The sequence below is a fragment of the Filicampus tigris genome, chromosome 4, assembly GCF_054856515.1.
Source record: "Filicampus tigris isolate MCC_2025a chromosome 4, RoL_Ftig_1.0, whole genome shotgun sequence".
Classification (NCBI taxonomy): domain Eukaryota; kingdom Metazoa; phylum Chordata; class Actinopteri; order Syngnathiformes; family Syngnathidae; genus Filicampus; species Filicampus tigris.
Window position 1 is genome coordinate 29,088,525 of NC_141220.1, and position 25,850 is coordinate 29,114,374.

At 44.1% G+C, this 25,850-nt stretch overlaps 1 protein-coding gene and 1 long non-coding RNA gene across 3 annotated transcripts; one reads left to right on the forward strand and one right to left on the reverse strand.

Annotated features, from left to right (window-relative positions):
- Positions 1–1,067: 1,067 nt before the first annotated feature.
- On the reverse strand, positions 1,068–3,233 carry LOC147149358 (uncharacterized). The gene is made up of 3 exons (XR_015086385.1): positions 2,951–3,233; positions 2,278–2,420; positions 1,068–1,562 (listed from the first exon to the last, which is right to left on the reverse strand). It is a non-coding gene; the product is annotated as an uncharacterized LOC147149358 (long non-coding RNA).
- pot1 (protection of telomeres 1 homolog) lies at positions 2,818–25,743 on the forward strand. 2 transcript variants are annotated; one of them, XM_086027329.1, is made up of 19 exons: positions 2,818–2,936; positions 5,622–5,744; positions 5,864–5,936; positions 6,032–6,123; positions 7,599–7,706; positions 8,598–8,675; positions 8,769–8,886; positions 10,286–10,416; positions 10,490–10,783; positions 11,768–11,923; positions 18,383–18,567; positions 18,673–18,770; positions 20,088–20,114; positions 21,029–21,185; positions 21,286–21,506; positions 23,694–23,832; positions 23,919–24,004; positions 24,658–24,752; positions 24,840–25,743. In XM_086027329.1, exons 1-19 carry the CDS (start codon positions 2,829–2,831, stop codon positions 25,086–25,088), a joined length of 2,538 nt encoding a protein of 845 aa, XP_085883455.1. In that variant the 5' UTR covers positions 2,818–2,828; the 3' UTR covers positions 25,089–25,743. The 2 variants fall into 2 exon arrangements, with proteins under 2 accessions (XP_085883455.1, XP_085883456.1); XM_086027330.1 differs by having other exon boundaries at positions 6,035–6,123.
- Positions 25,744–25,850: the final 107 nt, after the last annotated feature.

Consider the following 25,850-nt stretch of genomic DNA (forward strand, 5'->3'; position numbering starts at 1 on the left):
TCATTCAGACTAAATTGTCTTCAAAGTTTGAGTAGTTTTACTTTAATCTGGTTAATATATAACATCAGTTAACTTTTTTTGTATGACAGATTAATTTACATTATTTCCCTTGGGTCAAAAAATGAAATGAGAACAATTTGGACAATCATAGCCTGGGGGGTTCAAAACGTTTTTATGATTCCAAATATACTTGACCAGCGTCACAAAAGTGGGAGGTTCCGCTTCTTCTTCTGGACCCGTTGTGACGGACACTTTTTGGACCGGAGCCGACAGCCTCGAGTTGCAACTCTGGGGTGATGAAATAATGATTGCAGTACCCCAAAATAGACAAACAGTGTTTAATTATGAACATTGCAGAGAGCTTGATGCTACTTTACAACAGCTGCCGCCAAACCTCCTTTTCCTGCAATTTCACGTGGTCACATTTTGTCGGATGCATAGAAACAATACAAACGAGGAAATATTCAAGCCACCGTGACACTGAATGCAGTCGTCGACTCGTTGCAGTGAGTGGGAGCCCTGCGCTTGTTTCTCTTCAACGAGCTGCGATCTTGCGCTAATGCGGTAATGCCCTTTGTTGATGTTTTTATTGTTCTGTTGCCATGATTTTGCAGTGCGACTACATCAGTCAATCTTGGAACGCCAAGACAATAGGTTCGTGAAAAACTACTTTTGGTCCTTCATATTTAGAAAAAAAACCACCCAACTTTGTTTCACCAAAAAGTAAATTGTCTTTGATGTATTGAAAAACACACGTTGATATCATTCATTCAGTTTACACATAGTTGTTGAAGACTGGAAATTTTCTATATTTTTTCCAAAATGTGTTGCCTAGGTTTGTACACTCGGAATACTCAAAAAAACATTTGTACGGTTTGTTGAAGGCTCTTTGGAGCTCACAAAAACATACCTTAGGTTTGTCCAAATGTGTTAGGCGTGTCGAAGACTAGAATTGTATTTTTAGGAATAAAACAATGTTTGTTTCAATGAAGACTATTTAGTCAAGTAAGTTTACTTTCGTTTTATTTGATTGCAGCCAACAATTTTTTTTACATTTGTACGACTGAGCAGTTAGTTTACATTCCGAATCCAACCAAAAGACGTTCATTGAAGTATGTTCATTGAATCGTCTTTGACGTTAGGTCGCCGTCTTTCTCACGTTCCATGTTGGAGTGTCTGCTGGGAAATGTTCAGGAGTGTCTCCTCAGAAGTAAATCTTTGCTGACGAAGCCGCCAAATCGTTCCAAGGAGTCAGATTCCCCTACTATCAATTATTCATCATGTTGGAATTAGAGACAGGCTTCTGGCTTTTTAGGGAATTATGGACTAAATTTAAAAATAAACAAATAAAAAACGCAGTAGATTGACTGACACCGTGGAGAATTTACTCATGTTCCCGTGTGTTGTGCCTTGAGGCCTTGACACGGCGCACGCCCACTCCCACTTGACGCAAGGCCGTGCAGCCCACCTCTGCGCTCCAGTTCCATCCGCACCACTTATCGTATGAAGGCCTCGCTGGTGTCAGCCCGAGGCTTGATGCTCGTCACCGCACTGAGGAACAGCTTAGCATCAAGAAAGCGGCAAAGTGGAAAGATTTCATCAAGACCTGTTGTGCATTCCACAAGACTTCAACTTGTTAGAAAACACGGATGAGGTGGTTTAGAAAAAAACATAACAGTCCATTAGTTTCGTTGAAGACTCCGTTGCCTTTACGTCTTTAACGTTTACGAGAAGACGTTAGATTCACCGAGGCCATTTTTGGGGGGGGGGGAGATTTACAAACATGTATGTTAGTTTCGCTGAAGTCCCAAAATGACCTTTGGTGTTGACAAAAACCTATACTTTATGGTCCATAGAAGACGTGTTCTCTTTTTGTCTTGTTTTCAAAAAGATGTACATTAGGTCAATTGAAATTGGATTATTTGAAATTCACAAACATGTGCAGGTACATTAGGGATTGTCAAACTAAATTCTTTGATCTTTTCAATGTAACCTAGCTTCATTGAACACCAAAATGTCTTGGATGTTTACAAAAAAATGTACGGTTAACTGAAGGCTGAAGGTTTACAAACATGCAAATTAGAATTTTTTTAGACCGGGCCGAATTTGTCTTGAATTGTCAATTTGCCTCTGTTTGTCAAAATAAAGACCTCCAACATCTGTAGTTGAGTATACAGTATAAACGCTTACAACCGGCATTTGACATGAATAAGGTGTACGTCAGTGGTTGTAACTTGTAAAATGTTGCAAATTTGAATTCTTGTGAACAGTGCCCACCGTGCCATGGTAAATGATTGCCGCCCATCCCCCAATGTGGAACAATCGCAAGGAAGCAGCTTTTCCATCTCGCTTCAAGTATGCACTTTATTGGCGACATTCTTCACGGCGGACCACCAGGCAGCACTGGGCCAAAGCGGCTGCTGTGATGGGAGAAAGTCATTAGCGCTGAGTGATGAGCCTCTTGCTAACACAATGATGCATTCCATCACGGCCTTCACAGTGTTTGCTGTTTTTCAGTGCAATGAAACACTTAGTAATGGCCTTGTAAACTCACTGCTAGGCTGTGCATCCATTAACATGACAAGGCCAAGACACACTTGTTGTTAAATGTGAGCATTTTATCTGTTTGTCCGTATGTCTAAAACGTAGGCGCAGATCAGGAGGGTCCATTTTCAAACAATTCGTTTTCTGTCAATTATTTCATGTTTCGGGCTTTGATTTCAATTTTAATCTCACGCAGGTAAAATACATTCTTTGATTTGTCTAATGCCAAACGCTGGATAAAGAATCACTCCCACCAAAATACCAGCTGGCGAATGTTAGGGTTGATGTTTCGCGCATGGGCGTTAGTGCATCTTCCGCATTTTCCTAGTACGCATGCGCATCTCAGCAGCCTGGCTGTTCGGAAGCAACGAGAGGGAAATACAAACGAAAAGGTAAGTTTTATCACCTGAATATTAGTCCATATCCCTACCACTCGTACTTGAGGAAAACCGCACAGCCAAATTTGTGAGTCATTTGTTATGGCGAGCGTTGAGTCACGCTACAGCAACTACCGAACTTTATGTAAAAGTCCTCCGCTTTTGAGCTTCTTTACTCGGTGGACGCACGACAGGCAGTTCTAGCAGGTTTGTCGTTACCTTTAAAGTCTTCGTGTTTCACTTTGATATTCGGCGTGTGTTGAATACGCAAAGCTGCCCCGAAATCTGATAAAAGTACAACAACTGCTCCTATTCATCAGGCCGCCTCGTCTACCGTGAGCACAATTCACAGTATGCTCTCAAAAGTTTCTCAAATTGGATTTTGTTCGAAAATGGCTGTTACGGTAGCTATTCTCTGTTTGCCGAATTGGCCGGTGAACAGTATTTGTTCATGAAAGTGTGTGATATGTGACCTATTGCGTATATATTACATCTGATAGCTTTTATATAACCAATTCATTTATGGCGTCATCCTTTTGTTGCCATCATTCCAATGTTGTCCAAAACAAACCTGTCACGTGAAGAGATGAGAATGTAACAGCTGAGGGGATGAATGCTGGCTGGAAAATCATGTTTGTTATCAAAAGAAATGAGCAAATCCCTAAAGGGGAAAAAGTACAGTTGCAATGATTAATCGACAACTAATTGCTTATTTTCTGCAGTCCTCCATGAAAGCAGACTTATTGTATTTGTGTTGAATCGAAATAATAACTTTGCAAACATCTGCTTTTACTCTGGAAAACAATGATTGACATTTTTGCCTGTTTTCTGACAAACCTGTAACTGCATTTTCGTTGATTTATGTATGTGAACGTTTGCACTCTCAATTTGAAATAACGCCCTATATTTGAATAGAGTGATGGAAATGAAAACTTAAAAGATCGGATTCATCGATGAATCGATAAAATAATGCAACGATTAATTGAGAGTTAAGTGTTGCAGCTCCAGAAAAAAACAAAACCTGTTTTGGACTAAAAGCCTTGTCATGTTTTCCCTTAGTAGGCTGATAACGTCAGAGACTAGAAATTGGATATGTGTTCACATTTTTTTATTTATTTTTAATCAGAGATTTCAATTTTAGGCTAAATCAGCCAGCCCTATGTGATGGAAGGTGCTTGACGTGTTATCGTTTTGAGTTTCCTTGCCTGGCTGCCCACTGAACGGAGTTCTTCCTCTTCTTAAGGGATCTGTGCCATGTTTCCGATCTGAAGGTCAGCAGATAAGACATCTGATTTATGGGAAACACGGATAGAAAAATGAAATAAAATGTACTGCATCTGTCTTTGACAGACAGGATTGAGAACTGAGATGACATGCTTGAACGGTTTATGCACGTGTCCAGATTGGAGCATCAGACTGAGAGAATGTTCAGTTGCTTTATGTGCAATAATATTGTTTTATTTCAACGCTAAGGTTTGCATTTAAAGCCTTTAGGTTGGGCTGGCGAAAATGAAATCTCCACTTTTTTTTGGAGAGAGAGAGAGAGTGACTTGTAGCATCTGGGAGGTCAAAGTCGGGGAACGTCGCTCAGCTCGGAGCTCCAGAATGACTCCTTCCTCTTCTTAACTCGACACCCAAGGCTCCACGCCCCCCCTCCCGTCCCCCCCCCGGCTCCTCTGCCGCACTCCAAAGCACCGAGGTTCATCCCATTAATTTCTTTTTCCGCGCTGGCATTTCCGCCCGAGCGAGCGTGCGTGCGAGCGTGGCGTCTGCCCGGCAGGCTGTTCCCACCGCAAGACGCTCACGCACAAGCTAAGCGATTCTGACAGGAAGCCACGCGCTACCTGCTGGGACCACTTTCCTGGGTTACTCTCCCAAAAGCTCTGACACACCCGCCCTCGAGTTAAGCTTGTTTCCTGGTGCAGCGTCATCTGTGGCGCCTTCAAAACAGAGGCGCGTCCGTCTTGATTTTCACGTCCGTCATGTCGGTTATGCTAATCCGCGAAGGTTAAATGGAGGCAACTCGACTCTTGTTGTTTGTGGAAGAAACTTTGCCTTGAATCCAAAAGGCTTCCTCACTTCTAAATGTTGAAGTGTGGAGTCGTGCTATTTATGTCAGGTGTCGTTGTTGTGGGGAAAAAAAAGCCCCTTTAGGATGCACACAGTGGCAATGTGATGGGTGGCCTCCATCTTTCTGGATTTGGCTGAGGGGGGAGAAAAAAAACACGGAATAAGCACTTCAAATGCCTGTAAAATCCGCCATAACAAAACTATTCATTGTTCAAGTGCACGACGCATTGTACTGTTCTCACAAATAAAGTTCCATTTGTGCTATTTATCGAGTTTTAGGGCAAGTGATGTCACGCTAATTTTGACGCATTTACATAGAGAAGTCCTCGGAATTTCGCCTCCTACGAGCTTATTGGAGGATATTTTTCGCTGAAACTTGTTAGCCAATCGGAAAGGGGGTTGCCCGAGCTTGTTTTGGTATCAAGTGAAATGAAGCAAATCCCGGAAGGGGAAAAACATCCATATCATTCTCATTTGTGAGCGAAAAGGGGGAAAATAACTTAGAATCATAAATCTAATTTTTGTAAAAAAAAAAACAAACAAATCTCAGATTTGTAATATTTTAAAGTCCTCCACAAAGCATTATCTAGAAATGAGACATGATCAAATTGAGTTTATTCTTTTTTTTAGGCTGCCGCCACTACCATGCCTGTCATTGTGTTGGCGGAAGGGGCGGGGCCAGGCGGCCACCTGACCATCATTCCGATTTCGCACATCAGCGCCGACGGTAGCCACAGTCACCACTCGGTCAAGGTGAGGTCCCGGCAACCACTCGCAGCGGTTCTGCAAAAGACCCTTGGAAAAGACGCACATTTTTTGATGAAATCCATTCATTGCTCAAGGTTAATTTGGAACACATTGTGTGCGTGCAGGGCAGAGTGGTCCACAAGGGACCGCTGGTGTCGTCACCGAGTCACAACTTCATTCTGAAGGCCGTCATTGAAGGTACAAATACGGCCTTCACTTTGGGCACTGGCTTGAATGACCTCCTGTTGTGTTTGGTTGCTGTTTTTTTTCTCTTTCTCTCTCTCTTCCGTCAGAAGACAAGTCTGGGCCTCAGGAGGCCTCGTCCATCAACATGGTCCTGCTGGGCATGCTGGCCAGTGACTTCTGTCAGGCTGTCAATCAAGGGGTACGTCCAATTGGCAGCTAATGGATCCTTTTCATCGCTTGCCAGTGTTTTATATATATATATATATATTTGTGTGTGTATATGTTTATGTTTTCTGAAATGTGAAGAATTTGTTTTTGTTTTATTTATGGTTAAAAAAAACAAACCCACCTGGGAGAACTACACCACTCTGTGTGTTGGGTTATGTATGCCTTATACGATGTTAGCATTACATGCCCTTTCAACTGCTCAGACACACTTGCGTCTCTTTTTTTTTTGGGGGTGTGAATCATATCGTATCGCATTGAAATTAGCGTTAATCATGTTGTATCATAATTGAGTAATAATGTATTGCATCGTAACCAAAATCAATCAGATTGTATCGTAATTGGAGTCATAGTTTGAGTGAATCTTACAAAAATGTATTAAGAGAATTGGAGTGAATTATATCGTAATTGAAGTCAGGCTTATCGTAACTGGAGTCGATCATTTTGGTTCGTAATAGGTGTGAATTCCGTAGCATCCGAGTTACGACTTTTAATCCACAGCGAATTGATGTATTAAATTAATCAACTATTTAACTATTTTGATCATTGTTAAACAGTTTCGAAATATTGATTAACTTTAAGATTGTGCAAAAAGTTTCAGCCTCTCGACAAAATATTCAGCGATTTCCTCGATAGTCGTCAATTAAATCAGTCTGGATATCTTGGCCTTTATTCCAAGTAAGACATTTGCAAATGTCTGTTTTTAATTTTGGAAGTAATGACCTGTTTTCTGACATGTTACGGACCAAACCAGCAATTGAATCATAATTGTTTTGTTGTGCTCTTTCAGTTTGCTATAAAGTTGTGGTTTTGAGAAAAGCAATGGCAATAAGAGATTTTTTTTAATCGGACTAATTGAAAAAAAGCAGATTAATTGATTCTTAAAGTATTAGTGGCAGCAAAGCAGCCCTAATGGTCATTTTTTTTCAGATCTTTGCCCGCCCTTTTTCAAACTCGGGACAATTCTAGCGATCTATTTATTTATTATTATTTATTTATTTTTCTGTGGCCTCGCTGGAGTCTTTTGGGCTCCTTTCAGAGCAATCATCGCTGGCTTACAGACAATTTTGCCTGCAGGCAGCCTCATGTTGTGTTGTGGAACTGCTGTTAAGTGGCATTAATGGTGGCTGATGTCACAACATCATCATCCAGGCAGGGCATGCCGCTTTTTAATCATCGGCGTTTGTCGTGTGTGCGCGCATGCCTCTGGCCAAACAAAGGACCTGACTTTTTGCATCAGCTTATCAGCGACGCCTCGTTCTGGAGTGTTCCTTCAAACCTCTTCGTGTGTCACATCTGCCACATTAATCCGCCCCGCAAATCCCCCCCCCCCCCCCCCCCCCCCCCCCGCCCCCGCAGCGGCCGAGAAGGAAACGCGCTTATCACCCTGGGCCCGCTCGCTTTGAATGCACACAATCTCCTCTTCTTCATCTGGTGTTTTTCCGCCAGGACTTGGTGACGGCCTCGGGCTTCACGGTGGGCAAATCTCCCACGGCGCAAAAGGACAAGCGGCACGTGTGCAACCTGCTGCTGTCGGGAGAGCAAGCCTTCATCCGCGTGAGGACTTGAACGATGTCGTCTGTTCACGTCGCCGTCAAGCATGTTGAGGACTGAGATTGCGGGAAAAAAATATTTCACAAACACTTATTAGGGGGAAAAAAATAATGTAAAAATTAGAGGAGAATAGATAAATACTAGCTAAAACATCTAAAACAATTAGATATATTATTTGCCAAAATATTTTTAGTCATTCAGAATTAATACAAAATATTAACAAGAAAATACCAGAAGTTTTTGAAAAAATAAATTGTCTAAAGCACAGTAATGCTGTACAGAAATATTTTTTGAATATTTTTACAAAATCTGAGGAAATTATACAAAAAGCAAACCAAAATATTAGATGGAAAAATACACCACAATGAGTTAAAATTAACCTCCCCAAAAATTAATTGTTAGATGAAAAATATTTTAAAATAGACTGTGAGACAGTTATTAAATGAATATTGAATAAATATGTTTTAGAAAAAATAAAATATTACAAAAAGTAAACAAAAAATACATTTAAATTACATGAATATGAAATAGATTTAAAAAAAACCATGTCGTTTACAAAACATAAGGGAATAATACAAATTATTACACAAATGGAAATATTAGACAGAAAATACTCAACGATGCAAAGTGAACCCAGAAATATTAGATGAAAAAGAAAAAATATTGAAAATAGATTTTGTTTTCTTTTTCATTTTTGCTCAAAATACCACTTAGGTGTTTGACAAAAACAAACAAGATATTCGTAAATATTCAAAACAATACAGAAATGGGCCAGCTGATTGTGATGCATCAAGACAGATTTTGTCTCGCTGATATGAGTAAAGCGCGGCGTCAGTTAGTCGCGTTGCATCGGAGTTAAAGAAACCAAAATGAATTCTGTGGTCTGTGCTTCAGGTGTCTCGTCGTCCGCCCAGTGACCTGGCGGCATCTCCACAACAAGCCGAGAAGAAAAAAAGCTCCCCCCCTGCTGCGGTCAGAAGCCCGTCGGGCTGCCGGACTGATGGACCGAACCTTGGCAAATCCTCCATTTGCAACAAGCGACATGCTTCTGGCCATTGTTTGCAGGTTTCCAGCACGCCAAGGTACACGTACGTCAAGCTCGGGGACCTGAAACCTGGAGCTGTGGTCAACATCTACGGCGTGGTGGTCTTCTTCAAACAGCCCTTCAAGAGCCGCGGCTCAGGTCGGTCGGCAGATGGCAGGCAATGCTCTCGCATTTGGAACTCAATCGTGTAATTGGAAGCAATTGTTAGCATCTCCTATTGAAACTGGTGTTTAGCCTGATAGCTAAGTCATATTTGAACATTTTTGCAAAACAAGGAAAAACAACATTTTTAAGCCAGCACATTTCTATTATTATTTATTACTTATTTCTTTTGATTGATTTAGTAAGTTAAAAATTATGCTGTTAGGCTAACGACATCCTTTAATCATCACCAGAGGGGGAATTCAGGTATCGCAGCAGCTCAAGAAATAATCCTTTTTCGTCCAAACATGCTTCTATCCAAACAAAAAAACAGTTGCTGACGTTGCAACACTTCTCTCTGTCTTTGGACTAGACTGTCACGATTGACCGCCAGCATAAGGCAAACAAAATACTATCATGTCGCATAGTAAGTACTCTGATCTTAAGTCAATTGTATTGTGTCATAGTACGAGTGAATCATATTGAAATGAATCAGATTGTATCAGGAGTAGCTTATACAGAATACATTTTGAATCGTATGACAATTGAAGACAATTAATTGCATCCTATCGGGCGCAGGTTTACACATCTTGGCTGAGTCGTATTGTATCGAGAATAGCATCATGTTTAGCAGCAATCGTGCGCTGCATACGGACATACTCGGTGATAAAGTTGCACGGCCTCCCTTTTGCGATCTGACGGCAGCAGATGTTCGCCTGGATGCAAATCTTGCTTCCCGCCACTCATGCGGCGAGGCGGAGAGGCGAGGCGCCGCTCGGGTCGTGTTAACACGCCGCTCGCTCAGCATTCACAGATCCTCTCGCGCACACGTTGAACACGAGCCGGATCGGGTCGCTTCGTTTTCGTTCGCAAATCGGCTTCAACGCTTCGATGGCCGTGAAAATTGTGAGTAACGGCTCAAGTGTATTGACTTGAAGACGCTATCGGTGACACGGTTGGAATTAAATGATGTCGTGCTCTTTGCTTTGTCAGAACATTCTTCCATGTTCGATGTGCATCATCATCGATGGTCTGGGTCGGATCAGAATTGAATTTGCCCATGTGTACCCTACAGTGAACGGGAATACAGCTGTCAAGTTTGACACCTGACCGCGCTCTTCTCCTGGGCGATCACTCTCCAACTAATTGACACCTGATGTCATCCGATTAGAGGAAGCCACCTTGCTGTACACTGCCCATCAAAATGGCACTTCGCCCTCGTTTCGCTGTTCTGTGTGAAAAGTACTGATCCATGAATGTTGCCCATTTGGTGTGCGCCTGTGTCATGTTCTCGCTAGTTCACCGTATCACAGTATTGCAATTTGAGCTTTGGAATGTATTAAAAAAAACAAAGTCTGATCAAACTGAGCAGCGCCATTTTGTCTCCTCTCCGCAGACCTCTGTTCCAGCGTGAAGATCGCTGATCAATCGGGGAAAACGATTAACTGCACCATTTTCTGCCCCAAACTGAAGTCGCACCCGCAAATATTCCAGATCGGCGACATCGTGCGCTTACACAAAGTCAAGGTTCCGTATCGCTGTTGATGAGTTACAAGCCTGTCGCTTTAGCCGTATGCTGACGTCCCGGCCGTCCCCGCAGGCTCAGCCTTACAGAGATACCCTAACGCTCATCACCACCTTTGGCTTTTCCGCATTGACCTTGAGCGGGATGGCGGGCGCCGACATGGAGCCGCGCACCTCCAGCCAGAGCGTCCACTTCACCGAGGAGGATCGCCGCATCGTGACGGAGCTGCGCTCGTGGGCGGCCGGCCAGAATCTGCTGCCCCCGGAGCCCGCCGTGCCGCTGTCGGCCGCCCGGCCCAAAATGTACTTCGACCTCACCTGCCAGCTGCTCGCCAAAGCGCCCGTCGACTCCACCTGCACCCTGCTCAGGGTAAGACGATTTTTTTCGGGGGTTGGGGGCGGCTGCTCGACTTAGGATCAACATGCCTGCTGAATTCCGGGGGCTGACTTTTCAAAAAGACATTCCGTGGGGCCTGAACTGGAAAGGACCTTCCGGTGTCTGTTTCAAGCCAAAATGGCAGACTAGCCGTGTCTTTTCAGTCATGGCTTCTTGGAAGTTTTTTTTGTGTGTATTGACTCATGCTAGACACGAGTCTCCACCACGTTTCATTTTGCCAAGTCAAAGTGGGCCGAATTGTCCAAAATTCCGAGGGGGTGCTTTGGAGTTTGTCTTTCAGAAGGTCCCTTAAAAATGATCCTTAAAATGGCCGCTTCAAAACCAAAATTGTCTTCTCAGGCATGGCTTCTGGAGACCTTTTTGTGGATCTCCTCAATGCAGACATGACAGGTTTCACAGTGCTACGTAGGAAACTGGCTCTAGGGGCTGAACTTTCCAAAAGAAATTCCAGGGCATGAGGATCCCTGGAAATGACCTTTGCAATGGCTGCTTCGAACCAAAATGCCACACTTCCTGACTCTTTTCAGGAATGGCTTCCTGAGATGTTTTTAGGGGTCTCCTCGTGGTCGATAAGACTGCCAAATTTCATGTTGTGAAGTCAAACTGGCTCCGGGGGCAGAATTTCCAAATAAAAAATCAAGGGTGGAACCCTTCAAGTTTGTCTTTGAAAGATCACCGGAAACGAACCCTAAAATGGGCACTTCACACCAAAATGGATGACCGTGTGCTTTTTTTTTTTTTACAGGCATGGCTTCCCTCAACTTATTTTGTGCACATACTCACAATAGATATGCGGAGGCACACAAAGTTTGTGTTGCCAAGTGACACTGGCGTTGGGGGCTACGTTTTCAAAATGGCTGCTCTTCCGTTTGGGACTGTTTGCTGAATTGATCCTGTCATCCCCATTTGTCACCAGCTGTTTCTTCTTTTTTTTGTCTTCCCCCCCCCCCCCTGCAGGTGTGGGATGGCACCCGCTGTCCTCACACTCTGCTGAAAGTGACAGTGGACTCCAACACTGTGGAGGGGCCGGTCTCCTTCTCCGAGGAGCACGAGGAGCTCATCGCCAACGTGCTGGTGTACGACAACCACGTGCAGTCCGCCCAGCAGCTCAAGGTCAGAATTCACACGGCGCTCCAGCTCCTGTCGCGAACCAACACAGCAACACCTGGCGTAAGCAATCTCTCCAAAGTGGGCAGACTTATTTTTAGGCTTTGCCACAATTATAAAAGTGTTCCTCGTTCCTCGGTCAAAGGATCGAAAATGATAGCACACATACACAGGAAAGGAAAAATACTGGAATGTTAGGAATAAAACCACACATTATTTTTAAATCATGAATAAACAAATATTAGATGACCGGGCTCGTAACTGCAAACACTCAATAGTTTCATTCATCTTTTCCCTTTGACAGGAATGAAAAGTCTGCTCCTGTCGTCCCCAAAGAGCAACAAAAATTTTTGTATTATGTATTTCAATGAGGAAGAATAACACACTATAGTATCGCACTAAAGCATACATTAATGACAAACGAATTTAAAAGTCATAGACTGTGTTTGGCGCACAGCATCTGTTGAATGGCCATTGTGCTGCTCTAAAAAATATACTGCCCATTGAGACATCTCAGCTTATCAGTGCAGCACTAATATCTGCGCAGAGGATAAAGAATATGAGCGAGTGCTGTTACATTAAGTGTGGAGTTGCGGTGAGTTGCGCTCACCGTCACCCTACAGCACCCATCTCACGTCTGCTCGCAACTCAAAGCAAAAAATCGGCCCAACGACAGCCAGTATGTTGAAAAACCTATAAATCGGGTCACTCGTACCTCAAGGCAGCCGTGGCCAAGTGGTTCAGATCATTGCCTGACACTCTGGGCACCCTGGTTCGAGGTCATCCATCAGACACGTGGCCGCGGTGCCCATCAGCAAGAGTCCAATGGCCTCGAACGGCTTGGCGGCGTGCGCCACTAACGGCGTGTGTGTTTGCTGTGCGAGCTCGAATTTCGGGTACATGACAAATACGCTGCTCAATTTTACACACGTCCCCTTTAATGGACTGTTTGTTCTCAGACAAAGACTTGGAGATGGTCCTGTGTGAGAGAAGTGAAAATAGTCCCAAGTAGCTCCTCAGGGATGCCAGCGAACAGCTCGGGCGGGGTAAATAAAGCTGCCGCGCGAGGCCGACGGATTGGCGCTCCTCTGAAATCTGCTGACTAAGCAAGCGCGCTTTCGCTTTTATCAGATGGAGTCGCAGTCCTCCAGGGTTTTATCCCCCCCCCCCCCCCCCCCCCCCCAGTTCTCTCTGTCTTGGGTTGTGCTATAAAGCCTTTGGAATGAAAGATAAGAGCATGTCAACAAGACCTCCAGATGAGTTCAGCTTGCGCTTTCCAATGCGCATTCACATTCTTTTTGTTGCATTTTGCTGAGGCTCAACATCCACAATAACGTACCAATTTTTGCATGTGGGTGTTTCTTGGTGAAAATGGGCTCAGAAACAGTTGGGCCATGCTAGATTACCTTTTTTTTTTTCCCCCAAACCTACACTGTCTAATACCAAGCATGGAGTCAAACAAAATTTGATGTTTTCGAGGATTTTCCATTTAGAACGAAACTACAAAAAAAAAAAAAACCCTGGGTGCCATTTTCACTGAACATGAAATTGGGTGGTAATTTATCATGACGGGACACACCACAAAGTTTCAAGGACCTATGCCTGAAATTAGACAGGAAGTCAGCCATTTTGGTTTGACGTGGCCATTTTAAACAATTGACCTCAGTAGCGCTTTTAGCATTAGAAGAACATAAAAAGCTAACACTGATGGACCCAAAATGAGGTGGGCGTGATGTCTATAACGGCAGGCAGGCCACACCAAAACGTTCCAAGAACCCATGCCTGAAATTGCACAGCAAGGCAGCCGTTTTTGGTTGAAGCAAGCATCGTGAGCAAATGCCCTCAGTAGCACCCTTAAAATTGAGGGGAGGAGGAATCCCCTAACACCAGGTTTACTTATTGACACAAAATTGGGTGAACATGTCGATCATGAGCGGACACACAAAAAGTCTCAAGGACCCGAACTCCAAATTGGTTCCGGAGTCAGCCGTTGTGGTTTGAAGCCGCCATTTTGGGCCAATTCCAACACTTGTGCAAGTTGCAGCATTAGTCAAACTGTGATGACCCTGTGTCATTTCCCTTTTGTTTTTACTTTTAAACTGAGAGTCGTGTTGACTTAAGCAAGCAAGTCAAGTTGTGTGTGTGCGTGTGTTAGCGGTGTGGAAGCGCATCCATCTTTATTCAGTTCTCAGAGGCGTAAATGACATTGTGGCAGTTGCAAAGTCACATTCAATGAACCCGCACAGGTCAATTGCGCCGCCACTGCTGTGTTAAAAAGCTCCTCCGTTGGCCTTGACAATTACAATCGGCTTGGAGCCCGTTTCAGTCAATCCCCCCGGGGGGCGTCCACTTTGTGACATCCCCACCGCGGGTTTTGCTTGATTTGCCAAAACGGACACATTCCTCGAGGTTGTCTTGTTCTTTTTACACCCGCTCGACGGCCTTGATTTGAAGCTTCATTGCCAGAAGTCGTCACAGACGGTCAGCCTTTTGTAACGAACCTCCTCCAAAGTCTCCGCTCGGCATCAACACGGTGTGCATTTTGGATGCCGACTGCTCATTCTGGACCTCCGAGGTCGCGATAATGACAACTGACGGCTTTGGAGAGGGCGACGTAATGACAGCGCGGGAGGGCCACCTACCTCTCCACTAATCACACACGCGTTTGCGCTTCGTGCAAGTTGATGGCGCTCACTGAAAGTGAAAGTCCGTCAAAGGCAAGAGCTGCTGAAGCATTCATGTTCATTTTGGATTGATTTGTCACCACGTGACAATGAAGGGGCACTTTTCATGAGGAACGATGCCACAGTAGGGCGGCATTACTAATCGAGCGCTTGTAGCGGTGAGGATGAAAACTCGTACGAGTTAGTGACAGAACAAAAAGTGCTTGCCGTGATTGCGAAAACTATGCAGTTTGTCAAATCACATTGGAGAGACGCACACCAATCATTTTTGCCATCATATTTTGGGTGGTTTTTGAAATGATTTTCTTCTCTTCTTTTTTTTTTTTCAATTTTTTTTCAATTTCATCCATCCAAAGCGCTTTTCCTCACGAGGGAAGCGGGCGTGCTGGAGCCTATGCCAGCTGACTTGGGGCAGTAGGCGGGGCACACCCTCGACTGCTTGCCAGCCAATCGCAGTCATCGTTTCATATTCAGTTCATATTTTGGTGTGCTTCTGTCTGATATTTTTGCATTTTCTCCTAATCAACCGACACAATCACTGTCATCTCTGTCTGCCTCTGTTTCTGGCGCTCTCCTCCTTTCCCTCGTTGTCTTTGTCGTGCGTGGGCCCCCGTGGCTGGCGCTCATTATCTCGTGTTTAGCGCTCACGCTTGATCAGAGCGCACGCTGCCTTTCTGTGTCATCGAATGCTGTCGGGCTCGTGCGGCTTGTTGTTTTCCGCCGAGCTAAAGCGCGGCTCCTCCTCTGTTTCCCGTGCGGCGAGCGCGGCTACGAGCTCAAGGAGGTTTTATGTCGGCCCGCCGGCGCCATTCTCCGTCAAAAAAAGGAGAAAAAAGGCAGCCAGCAGGGGAGAAGTGACACAAGTGCTGCCGTCTGTTTTGTTTTGAGGTGAAAGACATCAGGAAGCTGCCGCATGCATGCAAAATGAGCTTCTCAGTTCGCTTTGCTGCTTCACAATTGCTTGTTTTTCACCCATAGACAGCTCTCTGCTTTTCACCTTAATTTCACCTCAAAGGAGCAAATCCCAAATCTGAAAGTTTTTTTTGTTTTTTTATTCTGCCAGACCTGCCCGTTGCTTTCTTTTTTCACTCGCAGACACAGATGAAAGAGCCTCACCGTTCCAATGCTTTTGTAAGGGAATGTAGAATTCGCCAATCGGTCTTTGTCAATTCCCGTATTAAAAATGTGAAGGTCAAAGGTGTCGGCAATCAAGCGTTAACGTTCGGCTGCAGCCAAATACGAAAACGGTTTGCAGCGGGGAAGGCTTTTTCCTGCCCGGCTCGTCCCACGGTCCCCGAACGCCTCCTAGGGGTGCTAATCTGCTCATTAGAAGTGAGCTTACTCTCCGCTGAACCTCTTTTATTGGCCCAATATCTTGGAACCAGACACACTCGTGGCGATGCACTTAACACACTGCCCTGTTCTCCAGTTGCCGTGGCGACGCTCACGCGGCGACACCACAACTCCCCAACACCACCCCTTAAAAAAAGGAAATGTTCTTAATCCTTCATAGGCGCGCGAGAAAATCAAGGCAAAAAGGGGCGCACGCAGGCCACTTTATTAGGTACTTGCTGTAAAAGTACAAGGGGGGGTACAGGCTTGGTACGTACTTAAGTGTGTACCGGTATGATGATTCGGTCGACATCCTTAATGATGTCGGACTGGCTCCCAAGAAATGGAAGTTTCTTAAAAATAATTTTTCACAAATGTATAGCAACCATACCTTTTCTCTTTAGGAGGGTGCCACATGAATAGTTTCTTTGTTTTCAGGACAGTGTCATGTCAAGTATGTCTGAGGCCAAGTTATAACATCTTTTTAGGAATGTGCATGTGCATAGTTGTTCTTCTGTTTAGGAAAGTGCAACATGAATTGTTTGCTTTCATTTGGGGAAAGTGCTACTCAATGTTTTTTCTTGTTTTTGCTAAAGTGCAACATGAATTGTTTGCCTTGTTTTTAGGGAGGTGCAACAGCAATGGTTTGCCTTCTTTTTCGGAAAGTGCAACATCATAGCTTGTCTTCTTTTGCAGGAAAGTGGAACATCAACAGTTTGCTGTCAATTTAAAAGTGAAGCAAGTACTTTGCCTTCTTTTTGGACAAGTGAAACATCAATAGTTTGTCTTCTTGTTGAGAAAAACCCTCACTAGTTGTACATGTTTGTTACAAAGATGCAACGCAATTGTGTTTTTATGTAGGAAAGTGTAATATTTAATTTCTTTTTTGTCGTCATTTTTCTTGGTTGAGTTCTTCTTTTGATGGCAGGTGTTTTTATAGATTTGTTCAGCACCGTAAATTGATGCAAGCCCGCGCCCGCATGCCGCAAGCTGACAGTCAAACACACCCCGTCTTTATTTGTCCTCCCCCTGCCGTTTATTTTCTGTGCGCGCGTGGTGACTCCTGAGAGTCTTTGCGCTGCTTTTGTCTCCTCACTCAGCTGCTTAAACACTTTTGCTCTCCAGAGACGCATGAAGAAAAATGGATTTGCAAACTCAAATAGTGTGTTTACATGCCGTCTCCGTGGAATTGAACGGAGTGGGAGGAGGGGGGTGGGGGGGCGTTTAAAGTGAGCACCCATCAAGACAATGAAAGCATTTTCACTGTTGGAGGCGCAACTTCATACACTTGTCATGTAATGCAGTGTCACAAGTAGTCACCCGACGCGGCTCAAAAGCGCTGAAACAAAATTCACAACTGGAATTCCAATACGTCTTCCATTCCCAACAGTCTGTTCTCCTCATTTGCTGGCGTTTCCGTTGAGCGCACTGCTCCCGGTGCGTGTTTGTGGATGTTTCCAATCACGTTTCAAATGTGACGTCACTTTTGCTTTTTTTGTGAAAATGTCGCAACTCTCCACTGCTTTCTAGGTGTACTGCGCTTGCTCTTTTTCCGGGTTAGCAGCAGCGGCTTCGGCACCCCCCCCCCCGACGCTGGCAACAAACGTGACGCTTGGCTGAAGATGACTCACTCATCTTGTTGTTCTTCTGCTCTTCAGCTTTGATGCGATTACACTTCATGTATGTTTTGCGCTTTCTTGAAGACGTGAAGAAACAACAGCAAGGACAACGGTTGATTGCCTCCGACAGGCAACGTTGGCGCTTCCAATCGTCCCCGTGAGGATGACGATGATGGGGAGGAAGAGGTGGACATGTTTCTGTCATCTTCAGGCGTGTCGTGACAAACATTTGAGGGGGGGAAGCGAGTCCTCTCCAGGCATCTGACTCACTGGTCTGATGCAACGTTTAATGCAACAGTGCCATCTGCCGGCGTGCACAGTAAGAGCAGAGCAGTGCGAGCGAGCGAGGAAGGAAGCCAAACGCTTTTGACGCCGCGTCTCTTGCACTTGTCTGCGTTTCCTCAAAAGAAGACGAGCTGTTGAATTTGCACCTTCCTCAAAAGTAGACAGTGATGTTGATGTTGCACTGAGCTAAAAAGGTGAACTGCAACTCACAATGCATTTTACTTTTGAGAAGACAAGCTGTTTACAACTTTTTTCTTTTTAAAGCAAACTTTCAAAGTATTGATGTTGCACCTTCTTAAGAAGAAAACAATGTTTCATTTTCCCTGATGAGAAGACAAACTCTGAAAGTTGCACTTTCCTTAAAAAAAAAAAAAAAAGTCAAACTGCACTTTGCGCTTAAAGAAAAAGATGAACTTTTGTAAACCAAAGACGAACTGTTATTTTTCCAAAAAGAACGGTTTGAAGCAGTTACTAATGGTTTTTGAATGTCATAAGTGTAACGATATGCTGTAGTTTGACCGTCTTGCCTGATTGTCCCGCACCAGCCCGGAGACTTTTTGCGGATCTTCAACCTGCGAGCCATCCCGGGTTCCATCAAGATTCCCGGGCTGAGCAGCAGCCAGGCGGAGGAGGTCAACCATCTGGCCTTCCACCTGCACGGCGGCACGGCCTACGGCAGGGGCGTCCGCGTTCTGCCCCACAACGCTCCCGACGTTCAGGAGCTCCGGAGGTGACCTTGCTATCGCGCACCTCCACTCCGCGCCCGCCATGCACGCTGGCGACTACAGACGCCGACGTGTCGAGAGTCTGTGTTGACTTGCCGCTTTGCGCGCAGGGCCATTGAAGCTTTCCAGGAATCCGCCGAGGTCAACCACGCCGAAGTCAACGACTCTGCCATGTGGGAAGCGTGGAACACGCCTCCACAGTCGCCAGGTAAGCGTGAATGAAGAGGAGTTACATTTAAGTGAGCTGGCCTTCAAGAAAGTTTATCACGTCTGTTATCTTACGAGTCAAATCTTAAATACATTTTAAGAAATAGACTAAACCCTTTTCTGCTGCTCTTTTCTACTGGCCTTGCTCTGAAATGTTTTTGGGTTTATTTTTTGACTTTCTGCATGCAACAATTTAGCTTGTAGACGTATGCCGCCTTCTGGTGGCCAGAAGAGGCTTTTGACTCACTTAAGCCTGCTCATTGTGCATTAAAGCAACACCGCATACGTTTTCGACCAAAAAGAGTAAGTCAACACAAACATATTATTTTCAAGAATATGTTGTATGCAAGCACACTAGTTCAAACAAGGCATTCTGATAAATATTGCGTTTGTGGAATAAGAGTTAATTCACCTGTTTTTAGCCATCTCTAGGCTAAGGTAACGACCCATCTCGGCTGACGTGTTTTCTGAAGCTGAGCCGTGATGGGTCGTTACCTGAGCATTTGTTAATTCATTTTCCGTTGACAGAAGTGACAAAATGGCCGCCCCTTCGGATGGCTAAAAAGGCGTGGATTTTGCTGCTTAACTCATATTCCACAAACTCAATATTAATCAGAATGCCATGTTTCAATTAGTTGGCCAGTTGAGAACATATTCTTGAAAAAATTATGTTTGGGTTGATTAATTTCTTCCTTAATAATATATTTTTGTAACTCTTCTGATGAAACATGGACTTACAACTGGTTGAATGGTATCTTTGTCATGTCTTGAGGGGGTCTGTATCGCTTTTACTGGCACTTGGCAACTTTGAAGAGGAAACCATGAACGCTGCCACACAAAAGAAAATACAAATGCGCTGACTGCTTTACGTCATATGTCACTTTCCCCCTTTCCCCATTCGTTACAAAGACAAAACATAGTTGTATTATATTGTTTGGACACAATTAGATTCACTACATCATCGCCATTCATCCTAAACACAGCCGCTGGAAACAGAAATGCAATTCAGTCCAACTGCAGGCGAGCGAGAGCTCAGGATGTCCTGACAGTTCATCCTGACAGATCTCATGCAGGCGCTCTTGGGAAATGCGGTTGACTTCACTCAAAACACTACCGCTATTGTCCACATGGCGCCGCCATAATCAATGAAAACTTTGTTGCTTTAAAAGCAGACATGCGCATTTGTCACACTTTTGAGAAGTTCCGGCTGGGTGTCTCCATACATTTGCTTATGCTTATCAAATTATTGTACAACAACTTTTTGTAAGTCATCTAACCATCTTGATTCTGTCTGTGTCTCTCTCACGTATGTTTTTAGCGAGTGGGGCATCAAAGTTCAGCACAGGTATGAAACAATGCCTTGAATGTAGGGCTGGGGAGTAATCATTTCTTATTAATTTGAGTTTATTTTTCCAGGACACGTATACAATTTAAAAAAAAAAATTTAACGGCTTCCAATGTTCACAGTGCATTCTTGCTGATGTGCACTGCTTACACTAAAAAATTGTCTGTGAATAGAGGGATTATGTGATAATGTGATTGCGATTTGATTTTTCTGCAGTGAAGGGTTAAAAATTGATTAATATGGGAAATTTAATTTTTGTGGCACAAAAAGAAAAATCTAACTAGATTTTGAAGGGGAAGTCAACCCAAACATACATATTTTTTCAAGAATATGTTCAGTGCAGGCCCACTACTTGAAACAAGGAATTCTGATTAATATTGTGTTTGTGGAGCCATCTCAGGGGGCGGCCATTTTGTCAATTTTGTGGACTGAAAATGACATCACAGTTGCTCAGGGCTCAGGTAACGACCAATCATGGCTCAGCTTCCGAAAACAGGTGAGCCGTGATTGGTCGTTACCTGAGGGACTGATGTCATTTTCAATCGACACAAGTGACAACATGGGCGCCCCCGGAGGTGGTTTAAAACGGGTGCATTTTGCTATATTCCAAAAACACAATATTAATCAGAATGCCCTTTTTCAACTAGTGGGCCTGCATAGAGCATATTCTTGAAAAAAATATTTGGGTTGACTTCCACTTGAAGGCCGTATCACCCGGCCTCTTTCTAGAATGTTGTATGTCGTCTTAAAATGTGGGGAAAAAAATGTCCTCTGACAATTACTTATGGTCTGTAAGAACACATTCCTTCTCCTTGCATTCAACATCCTCCTCTCTCTTTTTTTTTTTTTTTTTTTTCAATGTTTGTTGCCTTTTGTCCTTTTTGTGTAATATTTGTGTTTGTGTCGCCTTGCAGAGAGAAGGTGCGATCACGATGTTCAGCCAGTCACCCTGGGCGAGCTGCTGCATCGCGAGCCGGGCGACTTTCATCACGTCAGAGCCCAGCTGAAATCCTACGAGCCACGTCGACTCCACCGGGCGCTCAAACTCTACTGCAGCAAGTGCACCTCCATGTATGGAACACGCACACAGTGTGCTAGCGTACTAGCGTAGCATCTTTGTTTTGAGTGATTTCATTGCAGCGCCTAACTTGAAAGGCGTGCGGTCCTCCAGGCAGGACGTTCCTGACGACAAGCGCACGGCCAACATTTTCTCCCAGGCGTCCGTCGACCCGAACGGGCCCTTCGCCACCCCGCCGCCCTGGTCCCTCTCGGGGCGGTTTTACCTGCCCACCGAAAACCCCGGGCTGGTACCGCCCTGTCGCATGCTCGACGTTCACCTGCCGGCGCAGCTCACGTCCGAGGGGAGGACCAAGGAGCTCCTCTTCCTCACGGGTAACATGAGCAAATTGGGGGAAAGACGGGACAGGTCACCTCTCGCTGGCTACGTTTACATTTATTCGGATTCAGTGCCTGATTGGAATTGAACTGCTTTATGTACACACCTTATTCGCAATATTCTGATCCGATCAAGCCCATTCCGATCAAGATTTTTTTCCGAATGAGAGAGTTACTGTAGGTTATGTCGTTTGTTAATCCGATGGGCGCGCATGAAAACACTTACTCGGACGTTTCGGAACAAACCGTCTTTTACTGAGCATGTCTGTGGCGTCATTAGAGGCATTTCTGGTATTCCAGGAAGCTAGTACAAGTAGAACGAGTGTTATATTGTTTGCTGTTTGATTCAATATAAAAAATTGAAAAAAAACTGCAGAGCAAGCAAAAAACACGGCGGGCACAAGACTGAAGTGGTACATTTGCAGCTCCATTAAGGACGCGTTAATTCGACCTAAACAGGAAAAATATGCGAAATAACACTAAAGATTAAATTAGAAATGGACGGATGGATGTTTTGGCTTCTTCTTCTACTACTACTTCCGGTATGTTCTGTCAATCTGAGCATGTCAAACTAATTTGTTCCGCTCGAAAGTGTGACACGCAAGTCCTAAACGGATTGTGTCCACGAAAACAGTGCATTCGATCAGAGTTTTAATCAGAACTCTGATGGGATTCAAGAAATGTTGTCCATGTAAACGTAGACACTGACAAGGCACAAACATAGCATACACTGTACACCAAAAATGCAAAGTTACTGTAGTTAATGAACTACCAAAATAACTAACTGATATAATTTACATTTAAAAAAAAACAAAAGAAAACTAACTACATGGCTACAGTGAAAATGTCCTTTGCTTTCCTCTTAATGAATTGAACTCATCAGCCTTATGGGGTTGATCTTAAACTTATTTATTATTTCGGTATTAGCACAGCTGTTAGCCGCATGCAGGAAGCTCAGACAGTTGTCTGGCTGGCAGTGGTGCTCCTTTTTCTGGGTGTCACCGACAAGCGACGTCATCTAGCAGCAGCCAATCAGAACGTTCCACCTGATGACGTGACGAGCTTGCATGTTTGTTTTGACGCCCTTCCTTTTGTCACTTAACTCGGACTGAAACGCCACGCTTGGTAACAAGTGTTCACCATTTTTGGTTCATATATGATATGGGAAAAAAATACAGTATTCTAAATAATAGCACTGTACACAGTACTATCCAGCTCCCATCCATCCAATTTGACTATGGCTCAGATACAGGCTAGTGCCTTTTACTGTCATGTGGAATTGTTCTCAAGAGGAATTCAAACCTCAAATTCACTTTCGGAGTTGCTAACTTGGCAAACAAGGGATGGAGAGCGAGACCGTCCCACCTTTGAGACTTTAAACTTGTGATGGATCCAACTTCAGAAGCAGAACTTGAACTGTACTTCAAATTCGGTCAACTGTTACAGAGTACCTTTACTTGATTTGTGGATGCTTGTTTTTAAAATGTTTTTTTTCGATAATCTTGTTGTTGAGTTTTTAAGGCACCTTAAAAACCGAGATTGTGATACTGATGATGCATTATCGGTAGTTAAATGAAGGTAGCAGTGTGAAGCGCTTTGAGTACTCAAGGTAGAAAAGCGTGATACAAGTGATGGCCCATTTGCCATTAAAAAGAAAACTAAGAGCAATTTAAAAAATAAAAAAAAACTAACAGGAAGCATTTTTGAAAAACCTAATAAACACTGACAAGTCCGCTCTGAAAATGAATAAAAACTAACTCAAAGTAAAATATAAAACCCATAACTAAATAAAACGAAAATTATGAAACTCTTGCTTGTCAGTCAATGACCGGGCCCACATAGACAACCGATGGACTGGTTGCCATTAAGGTCTTTCCGTCCATTATCTTCCGTCGCTGCTGCAGCCTATCCCAGCTGTCATCGGGCAGTAGGCGGGGTACACCCTCGACCGGTTGCCAGCCAATTGCAGGGCGCACAGAGACAAACAAACATCCGCACATTAAGGTGTTTATGACAGTAAAATAAAAAAAAACGTTTTTTCTCTGCAAAAACCAACTTTATACAAGAAGTCAGTCCTGCAGTGGAGGACGATGGGAGATGGAGCTTTTGTCAGCCGCACTTCTGCACGTCACTATGGTTACTCCTTACTGTTGTCATACCCGGAGTCATTTGAATGTTTTTCAGGGTGCACGCTACAGGAAGCGTGTCACCTCGCGGCCACGTACCAAAACGTGGTTCCTGTCAGCTCGTCAACGGAAGGTCATCTGACTCTGCTGGACCTGAGCGCGCCCTTCCTCTTTCGCGGCCGGAGGAGATTCTACGGGTCGGGACCTCTGACACCACTATGTCACCAGTGACGCAGCCTCGGCATCTCACCAGCTTCCCGTGTGTGTGTGTGGGGGGGGCCAGGTGTAAGCGATGTTCCGAGGGAGCTGCCATCAGAGAACCGACAGTTGACGGAGACCAGGTCATAGACGAGAAGGTCATCGCTGAAGGTCAGTGTTCCGTGTTCACATCAAGTTGTATTTTCTTCACATTTCACTTCCTGTATGTGTCCCAATACTTTTGAACAAATTTCACTTAACACTTCCTGTGGCTGTCCCCAATACTTTTGTCAACATTTACTGAATGTTTCACTTCCAGACTCCCGACACATCATATATTCAAATAAAATGACAAACTGTATAATATGAAGTTCAAATTACATACTACAGTCAAAATACAGTATACAAAATGCAGTACAATACAATACAAAAAAACAAAAGATGATGCTTAGTTTTTATTCTAATTAGGTTCCGATAAGCCCAAATAGCAAAAAGAAATAAAAAATGCATGTAAAATAAAACAGCTTGGGCCTTAGGAAGTTGATAATAATTTACTAAAAATGTAAACGTGTATATATATATTCATATTTCGTGAATCTCACTGGGTGGGCAGTGTGACAATCTGGGTAGGCCTGTGCACCATCATGGCTCCCCCCCGTGCCAGTTGGTGAGCCAGTACTTTTGAGCAGGAGGTCATTGTCTAAATTCTTTACATTTGAAGCCCGTGTACCAATGCTTTGTCCCCATTTTTTCTCTACGGTTCATTTTCTTTTGTCAAAACGGCTCTCTCAATACTTTTGTCCTTTGTTTTCTGTGCTGCGTAGCATTTGGCATTCAACTTCTCAAGTTCGTCCTGCTGCTCAAGTTCCGTCTGCAGGATGCCGGCAACACGCTCGACGTCTTCCTCTGGAGAGATGCGGTCAGTCGTAGCGGATGTCGTCTCTGTTCGCGTCGTGTCGCGTCATAGCAACCTGCCAATCAACAATTGTGTGTGGCTTTTGATCAGGAGACCTTCTTCGACGTGCGGGCGGAAGATCTCGTAGCCAGTCAGGAGGCTCAGGACAGAATCCGGCAAACGCTGGACTCCCTTTGTCCACCGGAGGGCGCCAGAGGTGAACGTCCGTGGCTGGACTTGTGTTTGGCGGCGTACCAGGCTAACGAAGCTAATGACATTGCAAACCCACAAACCTTCTACCAGATCTGTCACACGGGCATACAAACACCTTCATCCATCACCCAAAAACCCTCGCTCTAGTTTTATTATTTAAATGGCAATTATGAGGACCCTTTCAAAACAATTTAGTTGCACTTAATCATGTTGCGCCATTTCAAAATAAGGTCCAACCTCCATAGTCTTTTGCCTTTTCTTTGGCTTTCTGTTTTGAGTAACAAGCAAAGATAATGAGACATGGACAAAGTATTGGGACACAACCGGAAGTGAAAAGTGAGGAAAATATGGGCTAAAGTATTATGACACATGACGAGTAGGTTGAACAATTTGGAATTTAGAGTATCGGGACTCGTACAGGAAGTTAAAATCTGTTTTGGGCTAAAGTAATTGGACACATACAGGAAATGAAAATCTAAAGGAATGCGGCGTTTGGCCAAAAGTATTGGGACATGTGCAAACTGAAAAGTGGGAGAAATGTGGCATTTGGACGAAATTATTGGGATACACACAGGAAGTGAAGAACATGTGGACAAAGTTATTGGGACAGGAGATGAAAAGTTGTGGCCCAAAAAAAGAAATCCGGTAACTGTCAAACAGGAAATAGAATTATTGTGGTTCTGTCTTCATTATACACTGGTTAACTTCTTTTTACACTTGTGTGACAGGTGAATGTTAAAATATGAAGTTGCTGCCCGTTCAGTCAATAAAGTTATGGTGGCCAGTTTAACCCCGAAACAGATTGACAATTTCCTATGAGGATATTTTTTTTGAAAATGAGAACAACTCCGATGTCAACCGGCATGTGGTCCAATTCACGTTTTTGGACAGTTACACAACGCCCACCCG